This window comes from Phaethon lepturus, unplaced genomic scaffold, assembly GCF_000687285.1.
Source record: "Phaethon lepturus isolate BGI_N335 unplaced genomic scaffold, ASM68728v1 scaffold49010, whole genome shotgun sequence".
Lineage (NCBI taxonomy): Eukaryota > Metazoa > Chordata > Aves > Phaethontiformes > Phaethontidae > Phaethon > Phaethon lepturus.
The window spans coordinates 7,795-27,264 of record NW_010512148.1 but is presented as its reverse complement, the minus strand read 5'-3'; the positions used below and the strand labels follow the sequence as shown (position 1 = coordinate 27,264).

The 19,470-nt window shown below is 38.2% G+C and overlaps 1 protein-coding gene across 1 annotated transcript; it reads left to right on the top strand.

Annotated features, from left to right (window-relative positions):
- The first annotated feature begins 978 nt into the window (after window positions 1-978).
- Window positions 979-19,129, top strand: LOC104619862 (chromosome unknown open reading frame, human C11orf63). The gene is made up of 9 exons (XM_010285897.1): window positions 979-1,322; window positions 4,286-4,784; window positions 8,719-8,829; window positions 11,436-11,735; window positions 11,832-12,088; window positions 12,867-13,152; window positions 15,062-15,142; window positions 16,419-16,544; window positions 18,926-19,129. Exons 1-9 carry the CDS (start codon window positions 979-981, stop codon window positions 19,127-19,129), a joined length of 2,208 nt encoding a protein of 735 aa, XP_010284199.1.
- The last annotated feature ends 341 nt before the right edge of the window (window positions 19,130-19,470 follow it).

The window sequence follows — 19,470 nt, the reverse complement described above, 5'->3', positions numbered from 1 at the left end:
CTGGCCGGGGGCTGCGCACGGAGAGGCAGTTCCCAGCGACAGCCTCGCTGCCGGCGCCAGGCTTTCCCTCCGGGCTGCAGCGTGTGCGCCACCTCCCATCAGCCGGCGGCGGCGGGAGCAGTGGTTACGGGCGTCCGCCCAGGTGTGAAAGGCCTCCCCGGAGGGTAAATTTCAATGTGAGAAGCAGCGCTAACCCTGAAAAATTAGAAACTATATTTTGCATTTCCAGATCTTAACAGTCGCCTGCGTACTAAAGTGAAACTCGCCATGTACCTTTAAAGGGATTGGTCACGCTCTATGCGCTGGGACTGACTATTGTGCATTTCTTCCCAAAACACTGCCTTTTTCCTTCCTCTCAGACACTTCATCTTGTAAGTATCTGGTGGTGCAAGTGACTTAGGAACATTTAAATGCAATCAAATTAAAAGAATCTCTTCCTAATTTAAAAAGTGTTCTAGTTCTTTTCACTGTGTTCTTCTCTATCACACACACTTTCTTGCCCATAGCTTACATGTCAATATGGTATAAAGTTGAATAAAGAGAACATAAAAAGTTTCTTTTCCCTCTCCAAAGTTAACAGATAAAGTTTTCTTGTTTTGTCTTAGCTTCATTTTCTTTTTCAAAAGCTGTTTATACATGATTAGCTTTGTTACCGCTAATAGCTTAAAGTAGATTTCATAGCCATAAGTCATGCATTTACTGTACAGGGACCTCAATATCAATCTGCTTAAAGGAAAATCAGTGTAACAAATGAGAGTAAAGAATTGTTTTAACTATAGAAGGTCAAATTCTGGGTCTAAGGCAATGATACTACCCACAACTCCAGTTTTTAACAAATATTCTTACAGAGTGAACAACCTTTTTGTGCTTACTGTCATGTTTTCCAAATACAGGGCTGGTGTATACCATCAGTGCAAAACACGGAATGAATTCTTCAGATAAGAGTATATTTCAGTTTCTTCTCCACACACTTGCAACATGAGTAAAAAACGTGTTCCTCAAAACGTACTCATGCAAGCAGATTTCCACCCTGCGAATTGGAAAAGGCAATCTGTAAGCGAAGGGAGCTTTGCCTCAAGTCTGCATGACTCCCAAGAGTCTGACTCTGAAAGCCTTGTTCAGGAGAGACGGTATCAGTTAGAACTCCAGCAGCGGATTCGTGAAACTGAAGAGCTGGTAGGACTGTATTCTGATGAGTTGGAGAATGACAGCTTGGAAGAAGATAGGTTGGAGGAGATGAGTTTAAAAGAACACGAAGGAGGAGCTGAGTATGACACAAATCAATACACAAATGGAATACAAAAGAATGATGGTAATGGAAGGTAAGGCATAGGATTTTAGTAGATGAGCAGAATAGTTCTGACACTTTAAACCCTTACATTCCTCAGAATATACATGACATCTTCAAGACCAAATTATATTGCCAAAGTGGTATTAAGAGCACCTGCGGACTTAGTTACCGCAAAGATGTACTGTTTCATCTTACCCACATTCATAATTATTATACCCATTTCTCCAACATAGCCTCAACTGTTTATTATGTTGGCTGAAACACCAGCATAGGAGGGTAAGATGGAAAAGAAAACATCCCTTGCAAACCTCGTATAGGCTCCCCACATGCTGGCTTGAGATGCTGCGTACAGAGGTGAGTGCTACATGCCTATTTAGTTGCCTCTAAAACAGACAGGGAAGAAGGTAGGAAGCAGCGAGCAGATACATGTTAAGCCCTACTCTTCAACTTTACAGGATAAGCTAATGAGGGAGCATTTAGGTATAGTTTCTTCTGGTAAAGGGCTATTAAATGTAGATCTGCTTTTATTCCTGTCTCCTCGATCCAGAGCTGCAGTCAGTGGAAGGACTTCAGTGATTGTAATGGGCTGTGGACCAGCCACTACACTATTTAGCAGTACGTACTGGCTACCATCTCCAGTAGGCAACCACTGCCATGTGACTCTCAGACCTTCAGATGGTGCAGCAGCTCTGAGATTATGGGCTAGAGGGTTTCTGGAGCTGGGCTGTGAAAAAGGACCACATTGAAAACAAGAACCAGGACCAATACATCCTCTTTTTCATTCCTTACACAAAGACTTGTGCTGAGCAAACCAGGCCACTTCATGTATGAAAACTTAAAAGGCAAAAATTGGTGGGTTGAATAAATGCAGTTTTGTCCTTATAGCTGTATAAATCTAAAATGAAAATTTCCAGGGGTACTGCCACCTTTAAATATTCTTTACAAAGAATTAACTTGGCACATAAAATAAAATTTAATTTGCTGTCATATGCATAAAAGGTTTAACACTGTATAAATTGGGAATAATTCTCAAGTTTAAAGGGATTAAATTAAACCTGAAGTAACAATAATGTGCAGTTTCAATTTAATTGTCTACTTAAAATAAAATGGCAAACAAATGAAGGCTAAATGATTAATAGCATGCTTTTATTCACCTCCTCAACAGGCAAAATGACCAGTTATTGAATATTTTATTTTGAGTGCAAATGATGTTAATTGTGCTAGAAACATGTTCTAATTTTTAGTAATTTTTTTGACTGAATGCTATGCTGAATGTGAGGCTCTTCATTAAATGGAAATTTGATTTTATTTTGTTTGAACTTAGCCTAGTAAGTACTCAAATACAGTCCATTAACCGAGGCAAATATCACAGCATATACATATGAAACCCCCTCTCTACATCCATTACTAACCTCGGAATTTGAAGAGGAAATGCTGCATCTGTTGTCTACATACAACACTTTTGTTGATGAGTACAGAGTCCATCTAACCTTTATATCAAGTTGGGGAGTGGAATAAAAGGTGCACTTTTTGTCTGCAGATGATTAGAGATGAAGGAGCTCTTCACACTCATTTTGTTCCCGTGCAGTGACCTGGCCTGCATAATACAATTGAGCTGCTGTGCACACATTTCAGCACAATAGAACTCTTTAGCATTATACTGTTATTTGAATCATTGCAATTATATCACATATTTCTGTACTCATTTCAAAATATGGTCACCTATTTCTGTTTACCTGTGTTCTATGACAACCAGGAATAATAATGTTTTCACCAGTGTAAATCATCTAATTTCTAGTATACAGGATACCAAGGCACCAGTGCTTACCCGAAATGAAAAGCATTGCTAGAGAAACAGATTATTTTATTATTAGGAGCCACTTGAAATATAGGCATAGGCATGTAACTAATTTAGAAAGGAAGAATAAATGATTTATGGAAATGTTAATATAATTAACTATGCCACTGTTTGGAGAATCCAGCAGATCAGTACATTTCTTTTAATAGGGGGCTGAAGAGTCAACCAGGTTTCAGTGCCTATAAATGTCACTCTGAAAGACTGACCATTTGTCAGGGCCCAAGAAACCAGGACTATACTGCAGGTCCAGTTAAGAAAAAATATTTTTTTCTCCCATGCTCCTTACTCCTACCACTGCCCGCACGTCTCCTGGAAGCCAACTTGTATGTATTTTGCTCCTGCAGTTGGTTTTCCTCCTGTTGGATCAGACCATAAATCATAAACAGAATCAATTGTGGGTTTTTTAAGGCAGACCATCTTTGTTTGCTTTAGGACAAATGGAGTTCAGAGCAATGATTCGGACACTTGTTAAAAAAAAAAAAAAGCCAAACCCACAAACCTTTCTGATTTATGTTTTTCTACACTTATCTCAATTACAGCCTGTTTTTTAATGAGAAGTTACTTTAAGTCTTTTATAGAGAGTTTTTTATTGAAACATCATGATGTTTCATAGGAATGAGAAGAGAGAAAAAAATACAGAGCTGTAGGCTGTTCTTGCTTAGAGAGTCTCAAACTGACATTTGAGAGTGCGATTTTACCAGGAATATCACTTTTATTTCACACAGCAGAGTCTTTGAAGAATGAATAACACATACTATCTTTTATAGGCTACATAATTTTAAAGGAAACAACATGCAGTACAATAATTAATTTCATCTTTTAGTTGATTCTGTTAGTACTTATGATTTCTATGCTAAATTCAGGATAAAGATTGTATTCTACTGTGATCTGAATGTTAGGCCAATTTATTATTCACTGTTAATGAAAATTAAAAATTAAGAGGAGGTCCTGCCTAAATTTTCTACTAAAAAAAGTTTGATAAAACATCCCGATCCCACAAATGGCCATACTGTATGCACTGAAATAATTCAGCTGACCATATCTGCAGGACATTTGTTGGCTCAAATTGCACACTGAAATAATAAAGAATTTATAAAATTTATACATAAATAATTTTTATTTTCTTTTTTAAATAGGAAGCAACAGCCTGTGGACAAATATTTCAGCCTAAGATACAATCCTAACTGGAAGAACACAAAAGAGGTAGCAGAATTTTCTGAGGCAGAAAAAACACATCAAGTTGCCAGAGGAAGCAGTGTGGACTTTTCACAAGATTCATTTTACCTCCATTCCAGTGGCTCCCCAGAAGAAAAGAATCAACAGGAGGCAAAGTCACAAAATTCATTCTCAGAGTTTGGTACAGAATTACTAAGTTTTCATGAACCAAATGCCATGGTCAGTAATAAACCTTTTAGGTTACATACCAAAGGGAAGGACTCTGCAGACGGCTGTCGTTTCAAAGATAGTCCCAGTACATATGGCAGTGCTTTTTCTCTTCAGATTCAAGAGCGCCGACCACAAAGAGCAAAAAAAGACTTTGTGGAAAAAAATAAACGGACTTTAGGATTACATTCAGAGAAGATAAATTCCTATCTGCAATTACACAATAAAAAGCAAGAAGTTCTTCAAGAGCAGGTAAGTAACTTTTACACGTTTTCTAATTGGTATCAACTGAGGACTGTCTAGTGTTAAAATGGAATAGCTGCATGATCCAGTTTGCAGAGGAGGTAAGTAGATTTACAATCTGTCATACAACTGGTAAGTTATGAATTCCAGTGAGAATCTTGTTCACCCTTCATTTTCCTTTATGAAATAATGGACAAGTCCTCAGTTACTCGCAACCCTAGTGATGGCCTTGTTACAAGCCTAGTTAAGCTACGTATATTGTTGGCCATGAAGCATGTCTGCATGGTCACAGAGGTGCTCTCTCACTAGTTTTTAATCTTGATGCTAAAAATATACTGTCGTCTTTCCTGTGGGATCTACATTGCACCTTATCGGTGGTTCTTTTTTTGCTGCCTCTGATTTTTCTGTGTTTGGCCAACATGAATTTGGTGATGATTATCTCTGCTAATAGCATATTCCAAGTTTTGCTCAATGCAGCAAATGCAAACTGCTTCTAATAGCAGAACACTCAAAAAATTTTAACTGCAATAGGAAACCTTGATGTCACCACTTGGCTTAAAAAGCTGTATTAGTGTTTTTCCATACACATTGATCATAACAAAAAAGTGTATGTGAAGTTACAATTGAGTTTAAGAACCAGAAAACACATTGTGGTCACACTGCTTCTAAGGGCCATGTACACTTTTGCTTATCACTGTCATTTAGGGCCACATATGTAGGAATATCCTAGAAAGATGTGTCAGATTTGGGTGGTCAGACGACCCTTTCCCCCTACTCGCTTTCTCAGCCAGGCCAAACCTTATAGCTGACGTCAGTCAGCAGATACTAGTCATTGGGATTCAAAGGGCTTAGCTTTCTTATGATTTGCGGTGAAATGTCAGACAACTTGTATTAAGGATTAAGTGGAAATGTAATTACAGTTCCTAATGAACGATTATACATGAGTTTGTTGCTTTTACTTGCTACTGATTATGCAAAATGGGAAGGTGGGCGTCATTGAATCACTCCATGAGTTGCAGCATAGAAAATTCTTAACTAGCAAAACTACAGAGACTTTCTGCTTCAAGTGTCACATTTTCCAAGGCTAATGAACAGTTGACACAACACTAGAGGGCATCTTCTGACTGCATTACAATGAGTGTAACAGTGGACAAAGTTTTTTCTAGCAGAGCTATTAAGAGCATTTGGTTTTTTCAGTTATAATTTGGTGGATGGTAAAAATAATTAGTAAAGATTGATGCTAATTAAAGCTGTGTTGATATGATTATGTTTACTATTTGGGGAATTCTGAAAATGTTTCATGTGTAGGTATTGGAGCCAGGGATCAGGACTTCATTGTGTAGACACTATTCAAAGATATGTAATAGAAAAAAACAATCTGTTAAAATCAAGGCTATGTTCTAAGATTACCTTGCTGAAGTAGCCATGGGGACAGCAGAGCTGTATGTAGAAAGGTGTGGTTTTTACCTCGACAAGTTAATACAGCCGCAACAGCATCACCACCTACTGTCAGCTAGCTTTGTATTTGCTGTGGATAGGCATAGGAAGAAGTGCTTACCTCTCTTGTTCTTAGTCGAGGCATCCATTGCTCCATCTTGTTGGAGTGGGTGAAAGAAGGCCTGACAGAAGCATCTTTTTGACCAGAGCTGGCCCATGAGCCAACTTTTGTCACTTCATCTGGAAAACTATATCAAAAGTGCAAAAACACCAAGTATACAAAGAAGCAAACAAGCCACGTGTCTTCTGCTGGAGCAATCAAACATGTTCTGAATACTGGTTTTTCCTAAACTGGGTTATTTTGAGCTTTGCAGAATGTTGAAGCTGCTTTTATTGGTAAAATCACTGTTGGCTGTCAGGTACTGTGGTAGTGAAATAGTGTTTACATTGAAGTACTTTGCATACAGCTTTTTTCAACTGACATAACAACAGGCAAAATATTTGCGGCCTTGTTCTTGCAAGATTTCAGCTGTTATCTCTGTGCATACAGACAGCGGGCTGTATGTACCAAAACATACCATAGATGTGTGTTGATCTGTATATTTACTAATTTATATAGCATATTATAAAGCATCAAGTTCTTTGCAGTGTTGCCTGATTCTTTAAGAACCTGATGATGAGTTTCTTTGAGAGAAAGAGAGAGAAGTAGTGGCCCAATCTAGCTCAGCTGTACTCAATACGAGTTGCTTTCCTACCTACAAGCCCCTTACTTCAAAGCAAGGAACATAATGTACAATTTTTTAATGGCTCTAGACCAAGGCACTCAGACTCTCTGTGCACTGCGCCTTACCTCAGTGTAAACACCTAATCAAGATTGCCTGCGCTTCAACAATAGCAGCCAAATGCAATTCGAGAACCACAAGCCTTTGAAGTCCTCACTGCAAAGGCCGGTTTTCTAGTCTGGGATAATGACATGCCATGATTGCTGTCTTTGTTGTATCTTTTCAGTAGAGAAGCAATTATGGGCCTCAATTTAACAGAATAGGCATTACACAGCTTATGATGCTCAAAATGCAATTTCATTTGATCATTTTCTCAATTTGATTGGTATTAATAGAATAGTTCACAAAAAATGCTGGCAGAGGTTGTGTCCCGCTCCTCTTTCAAAGAGATAATGTAGAAGTATGCTTTACCTGCCCAGTAAACTATCAATACAGTGAGTCAGTTGGTTCCACCAAAAACATCTTACTGACTGCAAAGCTGTATCTATCCATAGTTCAGGAAACCTGTGTGATAACTTTTACTTTGTGAACTTTTCTAGTCACGCCTAATAGAATCTGCATCACCATTTGGAGCAATGAGATCACCTGAAAACTCAGCAATAGACCCCACTTACCTTTTGCTAGTTGTCCTAATCTCTCACCCCCAAAAAGGAGAGGCTCAGCTCCCCAGAAGGATTTAACTCTTCCTTCACACCAATTTCACCATTATGATTATCCATTAATAATTCTCTTGGTCACAAATATCTTACCAGTATAAGTTCTCCTGGGTTAGCCAGCGTCACTCTGCGGTGTTGCATAGGTACTTCTGCCACAAGAATGAGTCCAGTATATAGTTAGCTGTAGTGTCTTTACAGTGAGACTGCCTAACTACAGATTTTATTGAGGTTACACCTGCTGTAGTACTTAGCAGGATAGCTTGGGACAACACAAGTATAAATAAAAAATAAAGTATTGTTTTTTGTGAAGTTTCATAGATTGGGAAAAAAAGTTTGATGCTTTCAAGAAAAAAAAATCATTATTGCCATATTTATGAGGAAATCTCTTGGCTTTGAAATCTGTAGTGCCAGCAACCACCCTCAAAAAATTACTCAAATCTGATTTGCAGCCATCGTGCTACCATGACTGTGGCCACATGAAGATGTTCTTCTTTTTTGTGGGCTTGTTATTTTGCACAAGCTGTTTGATACTGTTGCCAGGCTATGTGTATTAGATGTTTTATTTCTGAAGATACTCCTTGTACTTTTCTACCAACCTTACTATGTTTTGCCATCTTTTTCTGCATGACTCTTATTGTTTAAGACATTGCTATGGGGTGTGTCATCCATCAGTATCTTGGTACACTTGATGATTGCTTGGACAATGATGATTGTCTAGTTGATTTTCTGTTATTAGATACATCCACTGGCTCTTATATAAATGGAGAAGCCCAGACATTTGAGAGTTACAAGTAGGTTTCAGTGCTGCATATGTCCTGCAATTTTCTTTTCCTCTCTTCTTCTTAAAAGCAGAAGGAATACTCCCTACTACCACACCACTGTTAATTGTTTTTTTGCTTCCTTTTTCATTTTCTCTTTTAGCCATTCATTTCCTTGTTATATATTATATAATGCATAACTTTAGCATTCTAGCTTTAATAGGAGGTGAATTATTTCTCATTCTTTCCCCGAGACTTTTAAAACCTTTCATCTGGTTGGGCTGTGGCCATAAACATTCTTGGTTTTTAGGTTACAGATCCTAAAACTGTTGATGAGGAACCAGTTCAGAGTGTCCTACCATTCCAGACTGTGAAAATGGCGCCTGAAGACAAATGGTACCTGAAAGCACAGCAGCTCAAGGTTCCTTTTAGATAGAACATGATAATTGAAATATATGTGTAAAAGCATTGAAGTTTGAATATTTAAAGCTGTAATCTCATTACTTTTAAAGTAGCAATTACTGACAATAAATCCTTAGAGAGATATCAGTAGATAATCACCAAAATTGAATGCATATGCTGCTTTATATACTGAGTGATTTTAAATCAAAATAGATCCCAAATCCCAAGAAATTCTGAGCTTAAATTATCATTTCTACTTAGGACATTATTTGGTTGATAATAATGTAATAGTGCAAACTAGTACATGGTCTTTTCTGATGGTTCATGAGGATTCTGAGCTAGAACTTAACTATTGTTGTGTTACTTGTCCCCTAAAATCCCCATGACCTTCAAGGGGTTACCATAAAACAGAAAATGTTACAAATAGAAGAAGTTGCACTGACCTCCTTCATTACACGTAAGTCTATAGATCTGTTTTATGCTGGCCTTTCAAACCAATGCAATGGGATAATCTTTGGAGCAATAAAAGAGACTAGGTTATCATCACTGATGAAAAACCAAGAGCTTCAGAAACAAAACTACAAGCCAGCTGGAACTCTTATTGGCAAAACTAGTTACTCTCTTTGTATTACAAGTATTTGAAGTAATTCAGGCAAACTGTTTAAATTCCCCGCTGTTCACTTCAGACTGGAAGCTGCACTTCTATAAAGGATAAATAAGATTTTATGCTGCTATTCATTGTAAGAGATGTGCTTTGTATATGGAATTTCAGAATGAAGGAGGTATTTTACAGGGCTGCTCATTCCGTTTAAATGGGAAAAGATTGGCCTGGTCCCAGTTTGGCAGCAGTTCATGCTTTCCACCAGTGGCACAGTATGCCAGAACATTAATTGTTACAGCAGAGGTTGAGCTAACAAATCATCATCTTGGCACCAGGAGTCAGAATTCCCCAGTGCTAAAGCTTTCGCCAAAACATTCTGCTTTATATGTGGATTTAATACCTACCATTAAGTAGTTATTCTGAGTGCATATGCTATGTAGCGATTGCAAGTGTTACTAACAAAAGAACCCTAGAGAGACGGGAGGATGAAATGGAGGATTTTAGCGCTGACAAAGATTAAATGGACTGAGAATGGATTTGTATATTCCCTAGAAGGAAAGCCATGTCTTTCCTCAAAATGGACCACACCTGATGCTGTAATTGGAAAGTGATAAATCTTAAATAAACTCCAGCTTTAGAGTATGCCAATTTAGCTCAAGACAGTAGTCCTGGTGTGCGTAAATTCTTAAATTGTTTCTTATCATTTGGATAGTGTTTTGCAGGATACAGGGCAGGGAGGAGTGCTTGGTTTAGAAATTAAATCATTTAAATCATTGACATCAGTCTGTTTCTACTGTGGACCAGTCTAATAGTGTACACATGGCCATCTTTTCCTGAAATTTAGTACAGTCTGCTTTCAGTAGAGCACAAAAATCAAGAACTGATTTGATTTTTGGAACATTTTTCCCAGGTAGTTGACAGTGAGCTACCACTTGTCTACAGGATTAGAAACAAGTAGTCCTGTGCATTTAAGGGCACCTATTTTTGCACCTCATTCAGATAAAACTCCCTCATTCCATATTTACCATGGCATCATTTCTTAGATATTGTTTGCATCTGTGAGGAACTGTTTTTGTAGTGTTCTGCTCCAGAATTTGTCTCAGGCCATTAAGCAAAGTTTTGTTGCAATATTATGCATTGTCTGTGCAGCACCTGAACAGCATCTGTGCTTCTGTTCTTGACTAGAGGTTCCTACATAATTTATTTTTGGACCAAGTCTAGCCAGGCCATCACCTGGTCAAGCCACAAGGATAATTTACTGAGTCAGGATTAGATACAAGCAGCACGGAGTGATTTTGATGAGTCAAATCAAACTTGTGCAAACTGGCCTAACTTACTGTGTATGTACTGTAATGTACCATCAGTACATTAAAGAACTGTTATAATAGTTGTGAAGGACCAATTCCTTTAAGGCCCCCTCTATCAGGACATGTTTTGTTAATTCCAAAACCCCAAACTCAAAGCCTTACAAATGCCACAAAGACTGTTCTCCATACCATACTAGACTTCAGGACACAGATGCTTTTCCTTTTACACTTCACTCTCTGCTAAGAGCTCACTTTTAAAACTAATTTCCATCGCGATACTCATTCAGCTGTATAAAACATTGCTATAGCCCTTTTCTAGTCGTGAGTGTACATTAAACAGGGGTGGCTGGTGCCATACATCCCTGATTTTGAAAGGGACAGATGATTATGCACTCTAGCCTGTTCAGGCCTGTTCGAGGCACCACATCAACACACGTTCAAAGTTCCATACATGTTCAGAACTCAGCTTCATTGTAACCTGCACAGCTTTTTAAGGGCTGTCTGAAATAAGAATGTTGTCCTGAATTAGAATCATAGAACATGATGTAATCTAGTCAAAACATCAGTCAATCAGTTAATTTGTAGAATTCTAAGAAGTAGCTACGTGAAAGGCATTGTGACAGGCAAACTTACCCATACACTTGTATATTGTTGATCTTAATGAACATGTAAACAGCAACCACTGGAATTCACCCCACTTTTGCTAACTTGTTTTAGGATCACCAAAACAAATCCTCCCAGAGAAATAAAACAAAATCCAACCAGAGTCTCAAAGGCAGAGCTTTCACAAGGAATGAAAGCCAACAACCACCAGGAAGACCAGCAGAACCGAAGTCTTGGTACCACAGGCACCAACAAATACCAGAATTTCAGACTGCTCCCATGCAGGCAGTGGAGCAAGACAACAGGACCACACTGCAGAAATGGCTGTATCCAAGTCCTTCTGTTGGCCTTGACACTAATACAGCAGCAAATTCAGATTCTTGCTTAAATAATTTCCCAAATTCAAGACATTTTGTTAATCAGGATTTTACCACATCTACCTATCCTTTTCATCCAACATTACATAAAATTAACCCAGCAGAGGTTATATCTCCAGCATATACCAGCAAGGAGAACAAGAAATATCAGCATGATTCTCCAAATAGCCTTCCACATGACCAGCAACCTTTATACAACCATGTCACTGTGCAGCTTTTTGCAAGAGATAACAGTACCAATGGTCAAGCACATCCAAATCGGAGGAATATTTCATCTACTTTTAATGCCAATTTTCAAGAATTGGTGAAGGATCAAGTATCATTTCAGGATTGCAAAAGACTCATTTATGCAGATAAAAGGTATCAGAACTATGCTATCAGTAGTTTATGGTAAGGATATAAGAGTTGAAATAGTATTACCATGGCACTATGGTGCCCAGAAAAAACAGAAGTGGACAAGAAAATGTTTTAAGTCCGAAGTATAAAATTATTTTGCTACAAACCTGCCACTATAGCTTACTACTAACTTAAGATTCATTACATCTATTGATTTTTAAATATGGTATTAGAAAAGGAGGGATTTGAACTCCAGGCTCTCTTGCACATAGTATTTTCCACAATTGAAAGCTTTCTTCTGAAAGGCTAGAAGGTGAAGTTTAAAAAATAGATAGCAAAGAGCACTGTGCATAAACTAAGTCTACTGCTAGCTGCATAGAGTTATATCAAAACTTGCCTTGCAGGGTGAATATCGAGAGTCATTCCAGTGCCAATTCTGGCTCGCTAAACATGGAGAAGGGCATGAAAATCCTTAGTTATGTAGAATGTTACCTGCCTTGATAAAGATTAAGATTTTATTTCACACAGACAATTAGTTCTTTCAGTACTCAGCAGGCCTGATCCAAGGCCATTTAAAAGGTAGTTTTCATTGGCTTAAGCTAGCTTTGCATCAGCCTGGAAGTTCCCCCATCTATAGTTTTTCCATTTAATTTAAACAGTTTCCATATACTTGGGTGCGAGTAAAGTCAGTCACTGTGAAATACCCATCTTTCCATCTTCATGTTCCCAGTATATTCTGTGAGCAAGCATCATTCCGTGTACAGATTGCTTGTTGAACTATCTGCGATATACAAATAAAGATTATTATTTTTCCCTCTCTTTCTTTTTTGAGGCCTTCTCAATCTTCTGTTCACAGTTCACTAGCAGCCCCTTGTACAAGCTCCCAATTTACACACATGATGGAGCAACATCACCAAGAAATCAGTCGTTTGACAGAAGCTCACTTAGCTGACACGCACTTCTTCAGCCTACTTCCACCTATAATCCCACAGGTAGAAAGTGGTTCAGAGGTAGATCCAGAGAGTGGTGAAGGAAATCAAGTGAAAATAAGCCGAAGTAACTCAGAAGGATATCTCAAGCAAATGGAAAAGCAAAACCAGCCTAAAGTCAGCAAGAAGGTAAGCAAATAGGTGTGGATTGGATGGTTTTGCGTTTCTATTCCCCCCTCTGATTAATATTTTTTTCTTAATAATCCAAAGATCTTCACAAAAAAAAAAAAAAAAGAGGAATGGGGACTGAGAAATATTTCATTGTTACAGAGAGCACACTGACACTTACTGACTTGCCCAGAGCATTAAAAACAGAGGAACAAAGGTGGAAACAGACACTAAAATCATTTTACTCTAAGGAGTGAGGCGGTTCACCACCACCTCTCCGTATGTCACTTCCAGTCTTGATTAGCTCTAAGAACACACAGAGCAGTGTTTGTCCTTTTAAGTTTTCCAGTGATAAAATGATTTAGAATAAAGCTATTTGTATAAAGCAGCAGGTAGCCAGGCCTCAGATCTGAGCAAACCATTATCCTGGTCATGCTCATTTACTATCCAACTGCAATCTCTTGGTTTCCAAGGGAATAAAACTGAGCAACAACAAACTTAGAGGATTTGTAAAGCTAAGTGCATAAACATTATTACAAGTCTCCTGATGATCCCATTTTGGTCCTTACTAAAACTTTGTTCTTTTTGTCTTTTCTGTGTGTCCAGTTTCATACTGTAACCAGTTAACACAGATGCAGTGGAACAGCATAGAGATATCCCTGTGTGTCCATGACAAATTATATGTTTAAGAAGTTAGCTCCAAGTCTCAGGACAGACAAACTAAGCTGGAATAATTACTCATGTGTTTCATCTAAGAGGCAGTTCGTGTATTGCTGCTTGAATGCCTCTAAGAAGAATTAGCTGGATTATGATAGTAACTGAAGGGCAGATTTCCTTCCCTTTCTGTTCCCCTGAGTTCAGACCATTGTTTCTGTCCTGTATTTTCAATTGCTTTCTCACGCTTCATATGTGAGGAATGCCGCAGAAAATAAGAGTGTTTATGTCTCTCAGAAAAATCCAGCTTTTCCCAATAAACAAATGCAATCATACTCATCGTGTGAAGTGAGAAAACCCTGATTTTGTTGTAGACAGCTAAATGTACTCTTCACAGTGCCTTAAAAGTTAGGTGTGAGTATATCACAAAACAGTAGAGATAACTGATACAAAGATGTAAAATTCAGTGCATAGAACTAGTTTCTCTGCAGCCGAGTTTAAATTGAGCATGCCCTTTGAAGAAATGCACATTTTATTTGCATATAGAAATTTCTTGGTGTTTTTGCATTACTCTGTGATTGAAATTACTACAGAGCTAATAATAATGAGTTTCCATTGACAAGTTTTTAAAATGTAGTCTAGTTCTAAAAATTGATCTAGTGTTCTTGAAAGAGCTATAAAAGATTCTGGAAGTATTGGGGTCTTTGTAGTAATGTCATGAAGTATTGAAATGGCATCACCCATCACTCATCTTCTGTCTTCCCTATGCACTTGTAAAGCTTTTACTGTGCTGCAAGGCATGTATTTTTCAACCATCTGTGAACAATTTTCCATTGCACTTTTGAAAACAAACAAAAATTACTATTACTAATAACATCTGCCTAATTTTTTTACCACCAAAGTCAGGTACTTTTAGCTACTTCTCTTATAACAGTTTCTTTGGAGTTTCATTCTAATAAGTCAAATGGGTCACTTTAAGCTGTTTAAAAATAAAGCTCACAAAAGATCATTTTTGACTGAGAACATATTGCTTTGTGATTGGGATGATTGGCAATTACCCACCTAGATTCTAAGGAAATACAGTGTAATTTGACTTGTGCAATTAACTTGATCTTTTTATCACTGACAGTCCTTAAAATGAGACATGCCAGAGGTAAGACTGAGACTGCAAGCTGAATCCTGCTCTTATCTTGGGTGCCCGCTACAAGACTTGCTTTAATTATGCTCTCCCTGAAATCATATGAAAGAAAATCTGTCACTGCTCTTTGTTTTTCAGCCATATAGCTCAAAAGCCTACATAAACCTGAATGTGAAGCTTGGAGGCCTTGGACCTGACTATGAATCCATCAAAGAGAAAGTACGTGGTCCCTATTACATGGTCGTCTTTTCAGTTGTGCAAAGTGAACTTAGGCAGGGGAGAATGGCAAAGAAATAGCTGCTGAGAAGCAACTTACATCCGTCTGGTACTTCATGTCCTTGACTCTAGGACTAGCTTGAGATCCTAAGGGGAGATTCAAAGAGAAGGAAAGACAACTGTATTGTGGATAATTTTAACCCTTTAATTTTGTACTTCCAGAAACAGAGAGTAGTTCAGAAGATTCAACAGGGCTGATTGCACATCAGTAAATTATATGACTGAGATGCATTGTCATTCCCAGTGTAGAAGGTTTGCCTAACCTTCAAAGTGGAAGTAAAAGAAGAAGTTGTGTAAACACAAGAAGAAAATAGCTGGATGTGCGTTACCCTGTTGAAACGGAGACAGATTGTTCAGAACAAGTATCTGAACAATTGGTATCCTTTGACCTGTTCTCTACTGATAATGAGGGTCTGGTAGCAGCTGTATATCTAAGGTGCTGAAAACTCTGTCCTGCATGCTTTGAGACCCTATTAATCTGACAGCAGGTGCTTTATATGGCATTCTTTATAGAAACATTGTAGGACAGCAGGAAGGAAAAATGATAAAATGATCATCCCTTTGGAGTCATTGAGAAGCCTCTGTATTTTTTTCCTCCTTGTCATAAATGAAACAAATTAGAAATCGGAAATTGGAATGGACAGAGTGGTGCATAGCCCAGGACCCTGTGCATTTTTAACACCATCGTAACACTTCTAGAACCTGGCATGCCACTGGGGTATCATTGCGTTGAAAGGAAGTAATTGACATCGGCTGATAACAGGGGCAAGGTAGAGCATACTGCTGAATTTGAGCATAATGAATTGCTGAAAATATAAAGACACAGAATATCAGTTAAGTAAATGAAGCGTGTCATTCAGGGCCTTAAAAGTAAGTACAGAGGTTTTAAAAGTCATTGCAAATGCTGACAGAAATTAGCACAGCCATTTTAGAACTGAACAGATATATTGAAACATTCAGAATAAAAATGCATCTGTTGCACTTCTGTTGAGCTCTATCCTCAATACGGTCCAAGAAAAAGCTCTTAAAAATGAAGAGTGACTAAAAAAGCTGTGCCATTTACCAGGATTTCCTGTTGTGTTCAGCTGAGGAATGATCAATAGCATAGCCAGGTTAAACAGCAACAGAGGTGTAAATGGAAGTCTCTGGTGGAAAGAGTGTTTCATTGATGGATCCACTGAGACATTTAATTAACCATACACTTTTTTCCTTTTGGCAGAAAGAGAAGTTAAAGCAACAAAGGGAATACGCAAAGCAAATTAAGGAACATAATATGAAAAACATTGCTTCAGTTCAGAGGTTACCTACAAAACCCCAGGTCATATCTTCAGTGTCAAGACAGAAGGTAAGAACAGAGTCCCTTTAAAATGCATGCAGGGAGAGATTCTGGACTTTGCACAAACAAAAAAAAAAGCATAAATTTAACTCACAGTAGGCTGAAATAGTTTCTCCATTTTGCTTTACCTTTTAACAACTCTAAGGACTTCTGCTCTCATGGGATCCTGGCAAGTGCTCATCTGTGCATCTATTCTGTTACAGCTGTAGGTGAATGCCAAAGATTGCTGATTTCTTTGTCAACAGCAGTCTTCAGTCCATGCATCTGCCTTGCTCTTCATGAGAGTGTACCAAGTGAAAATGGAGCAGTATTCCATCCAAGCTACCAGCACACAACTTGGCTTAAACAGCTAGTGATGCTTTCCTGGGGAAGGGTGGGAATAAAGGAGAGTGGGACCCTGCTAGGAACATTACCCAGTGCAGCACATGCTCTGCTTCACATCAGTGGTAGAGGCCACAGTACTGCAAAGTGCACTCTTTAATGGACCACAGATATCCTCTTGTTAGTCTATTATCCACCTGCCTGTCAGTCTCACTCACAAATTCTTTTCACTTCAGTTGCATAGCTACAGTAATTGGTCTTATTTTTCAAGCCCATGCAACATCACTTTAGCCTTCACTGGCCTTCAAAAATAGTCCAAATGAGCAACAACTGGCTACGTGACAGTGGCATACATTAACAAACAAAGGGAGCATCTTTTCCCTATCGCAGGAGGTAATAAAGCTCTGGAAACAGCATGTATTTTATCCAATCAGTTCTGCAGGAGCTCACCTGCCTGGTGCTGAAAGCACACTAACAGGTATTTCTCCAACATGATGAATGAGAGCTGCATGCTTCGGAAAGAAAGTTTTGGAGTTTAATATCAGTTGAATTCCTCAGTTACTTGCATTTATTTCCAAACCTCACATAAACCTCATACAAAGAGATGAAACTGCATTCTTTGGATGTCAAAAGGGCTTTGGATTCCTTCTGAAGACTTCGCAGACACTCTTTCACCAAGATTATGAGATAATGCAACTTCCACTTGAGACATAATCGGTGTTTCCAAACACATGCCAGGGAAATGCAGACACCAAAAAACGTCCCAGGTTAAACCAGGGCACTCTCAGTTTCAGGATTTCTGTAATACTGTTTCCATTCCCTCTGCAAGACAGCCTTTCAGGTTCCATACATCATTGCATACTATTTGACACTCTTACAGGTATCTGTTTTGCATTCGTCTTTCAGCACGGCCCTGCTCAGCTTCAGTGAGACATGTCAGATCTAGAATAACAGCTTGAGTACTCACATTTTTCTTTTTAATTTTGATAGTTAGGCCTATTATGCAGTAGAACCTAAACCCAGTTAAACAGAACTTACATAATTGTTTGCACAATATAGTCTTTACCTCTGTGTCACATTCACACATGCAAGTTTACCTACATACTGCTACGGAAATACATACTTGAAAAGCACGTGATAAAAGGAAACACTCGGCCAGTGTAGGAAGTACAGTTCTTCAAGATACGCTGTCCCTGTCAATATTGCATTACTGCCCTCCTTTCCTATACTGCTTCACGATATATTTGTTCAACATACACACACTCAGAAGCAGAAAAGAATTGGAATGGTGATTTTTTTCATGCTGCTGTCCATATTCTCAGTATAGTATGTGTGGGTCCTGTGCAAACTGGGTGCTGCTGGTAAAGAATTTTCCAGTCACGGTAGAATATGCATGGTTATACCAAAACTCTGGGAACTCTGTGAGAGACAATTGTTTGTTTTACTTTGAAACAGTTATCTGTTAACGGTTGCCATGTCTAATACCCTCCTCGCTTGTTCAGAAATCTTTCTGTGTTCAGAACTGTGTTAGCTTTGAAATTAATCAAAAAGGAATTTGGCAAGGCATTCTGTTAAATAGGGTTCCAGAGAATTTAAAACTATTACCTAGACTTCATTTCAAAACTTGTTTTAACATTTTAGGCCTTTCAATACATCAATTCCTTAGAAGTTGTCATAGGAACACTCAGTTTCCATCCTTGTCCTATTAACCTGCAGAACTCCCTGCTATAAGATATGACTTAGGACAAGCACTTAATGAGGCTGAAAAAAAAATTTTTGTTTATAAACTTAATAGTTTTCTTTCTTGGAGGAAAAACACTGCTTCAAGATTTAAGGTGGCCCCCAGTGGTTAAGCGTCAAAAAGCAAATCTCCTTGAGGTGGGTTATTTTGCTCACTGCAAGAGGTTTCTTGCAGTTGCTACTGAAGCATCTAGTATTGAACACTGTCAGAAACAAGATCAGGAATTAGGAGAACTATTAATTTGACTCAGCATAGAAACACCTAAATTTTCTTGGAAATATTGGTCAAGTTTTGTCGTAATCAGTTACCCCAATTTTCATGGTTTTAGGCGCTGGAATATGCTAAGAAGATTCCTAGACCAAAGACTTTCATGGCAAGACAATCAGATGAAGAGGTCAAAGAGGAAAGTGTTCTGCCACAGACTTTAAATGGAGACAGTTTACCTCAGATTGCATCCTTAGAAACTTTGCAAAATAGACACGAGAAGGAGAAGCAAGTTGTAGCTGCTTTCAGAACCCTTCATATCTTATAAGTATTTTGAAATTATTAAGGATACCTTCAAGACAAAAATGTCTGAACTATTTAATTATAAGCTATGACCATCACATACCAATTTAGCTTTCCACTGAAATATAAACTGGCTTAAGTTTAATCATTGTTAAATTTTAGAATCAGTTCTACTATACCTAATTTTTAAAAATGTAAACAGTTGCATATGTGGCATTTAAAATATGGTCATCTCTGTCATTATTTTTCTTTGAAATCAACTGATCTAGCAGTTGGATCTTTGAGACTAATCAGCTGTTGGCTTGTCACAGCTGGATCATTTTGGGGCATGTCAAACATATAGGCCTATCTACAGAACATTACAAA

Coding starts and splice junctions, on each gene's coding strand:
- LOC104619862 (XM_010285897.1), top strand. CDS start 979: ATGAGTAAAAAACGTGTTCCTCAAAACGTACTCATGCAAGCAGATTTC. Junction 12,089..12,866: donor TATGCTATCAGTAGTTTATG/GTAAGGATATAA, acceptor TTCTTTTTTGAG/GCCTTCTCAATCTTCTGTTC. Junction 15,143..16,418: donor ATGAATCCATCAAAGAGAAA/GTACGTGGTCCC, acceptor TCCTTTTGGCAG/AAAGAGAAGTTAAAGCAACA.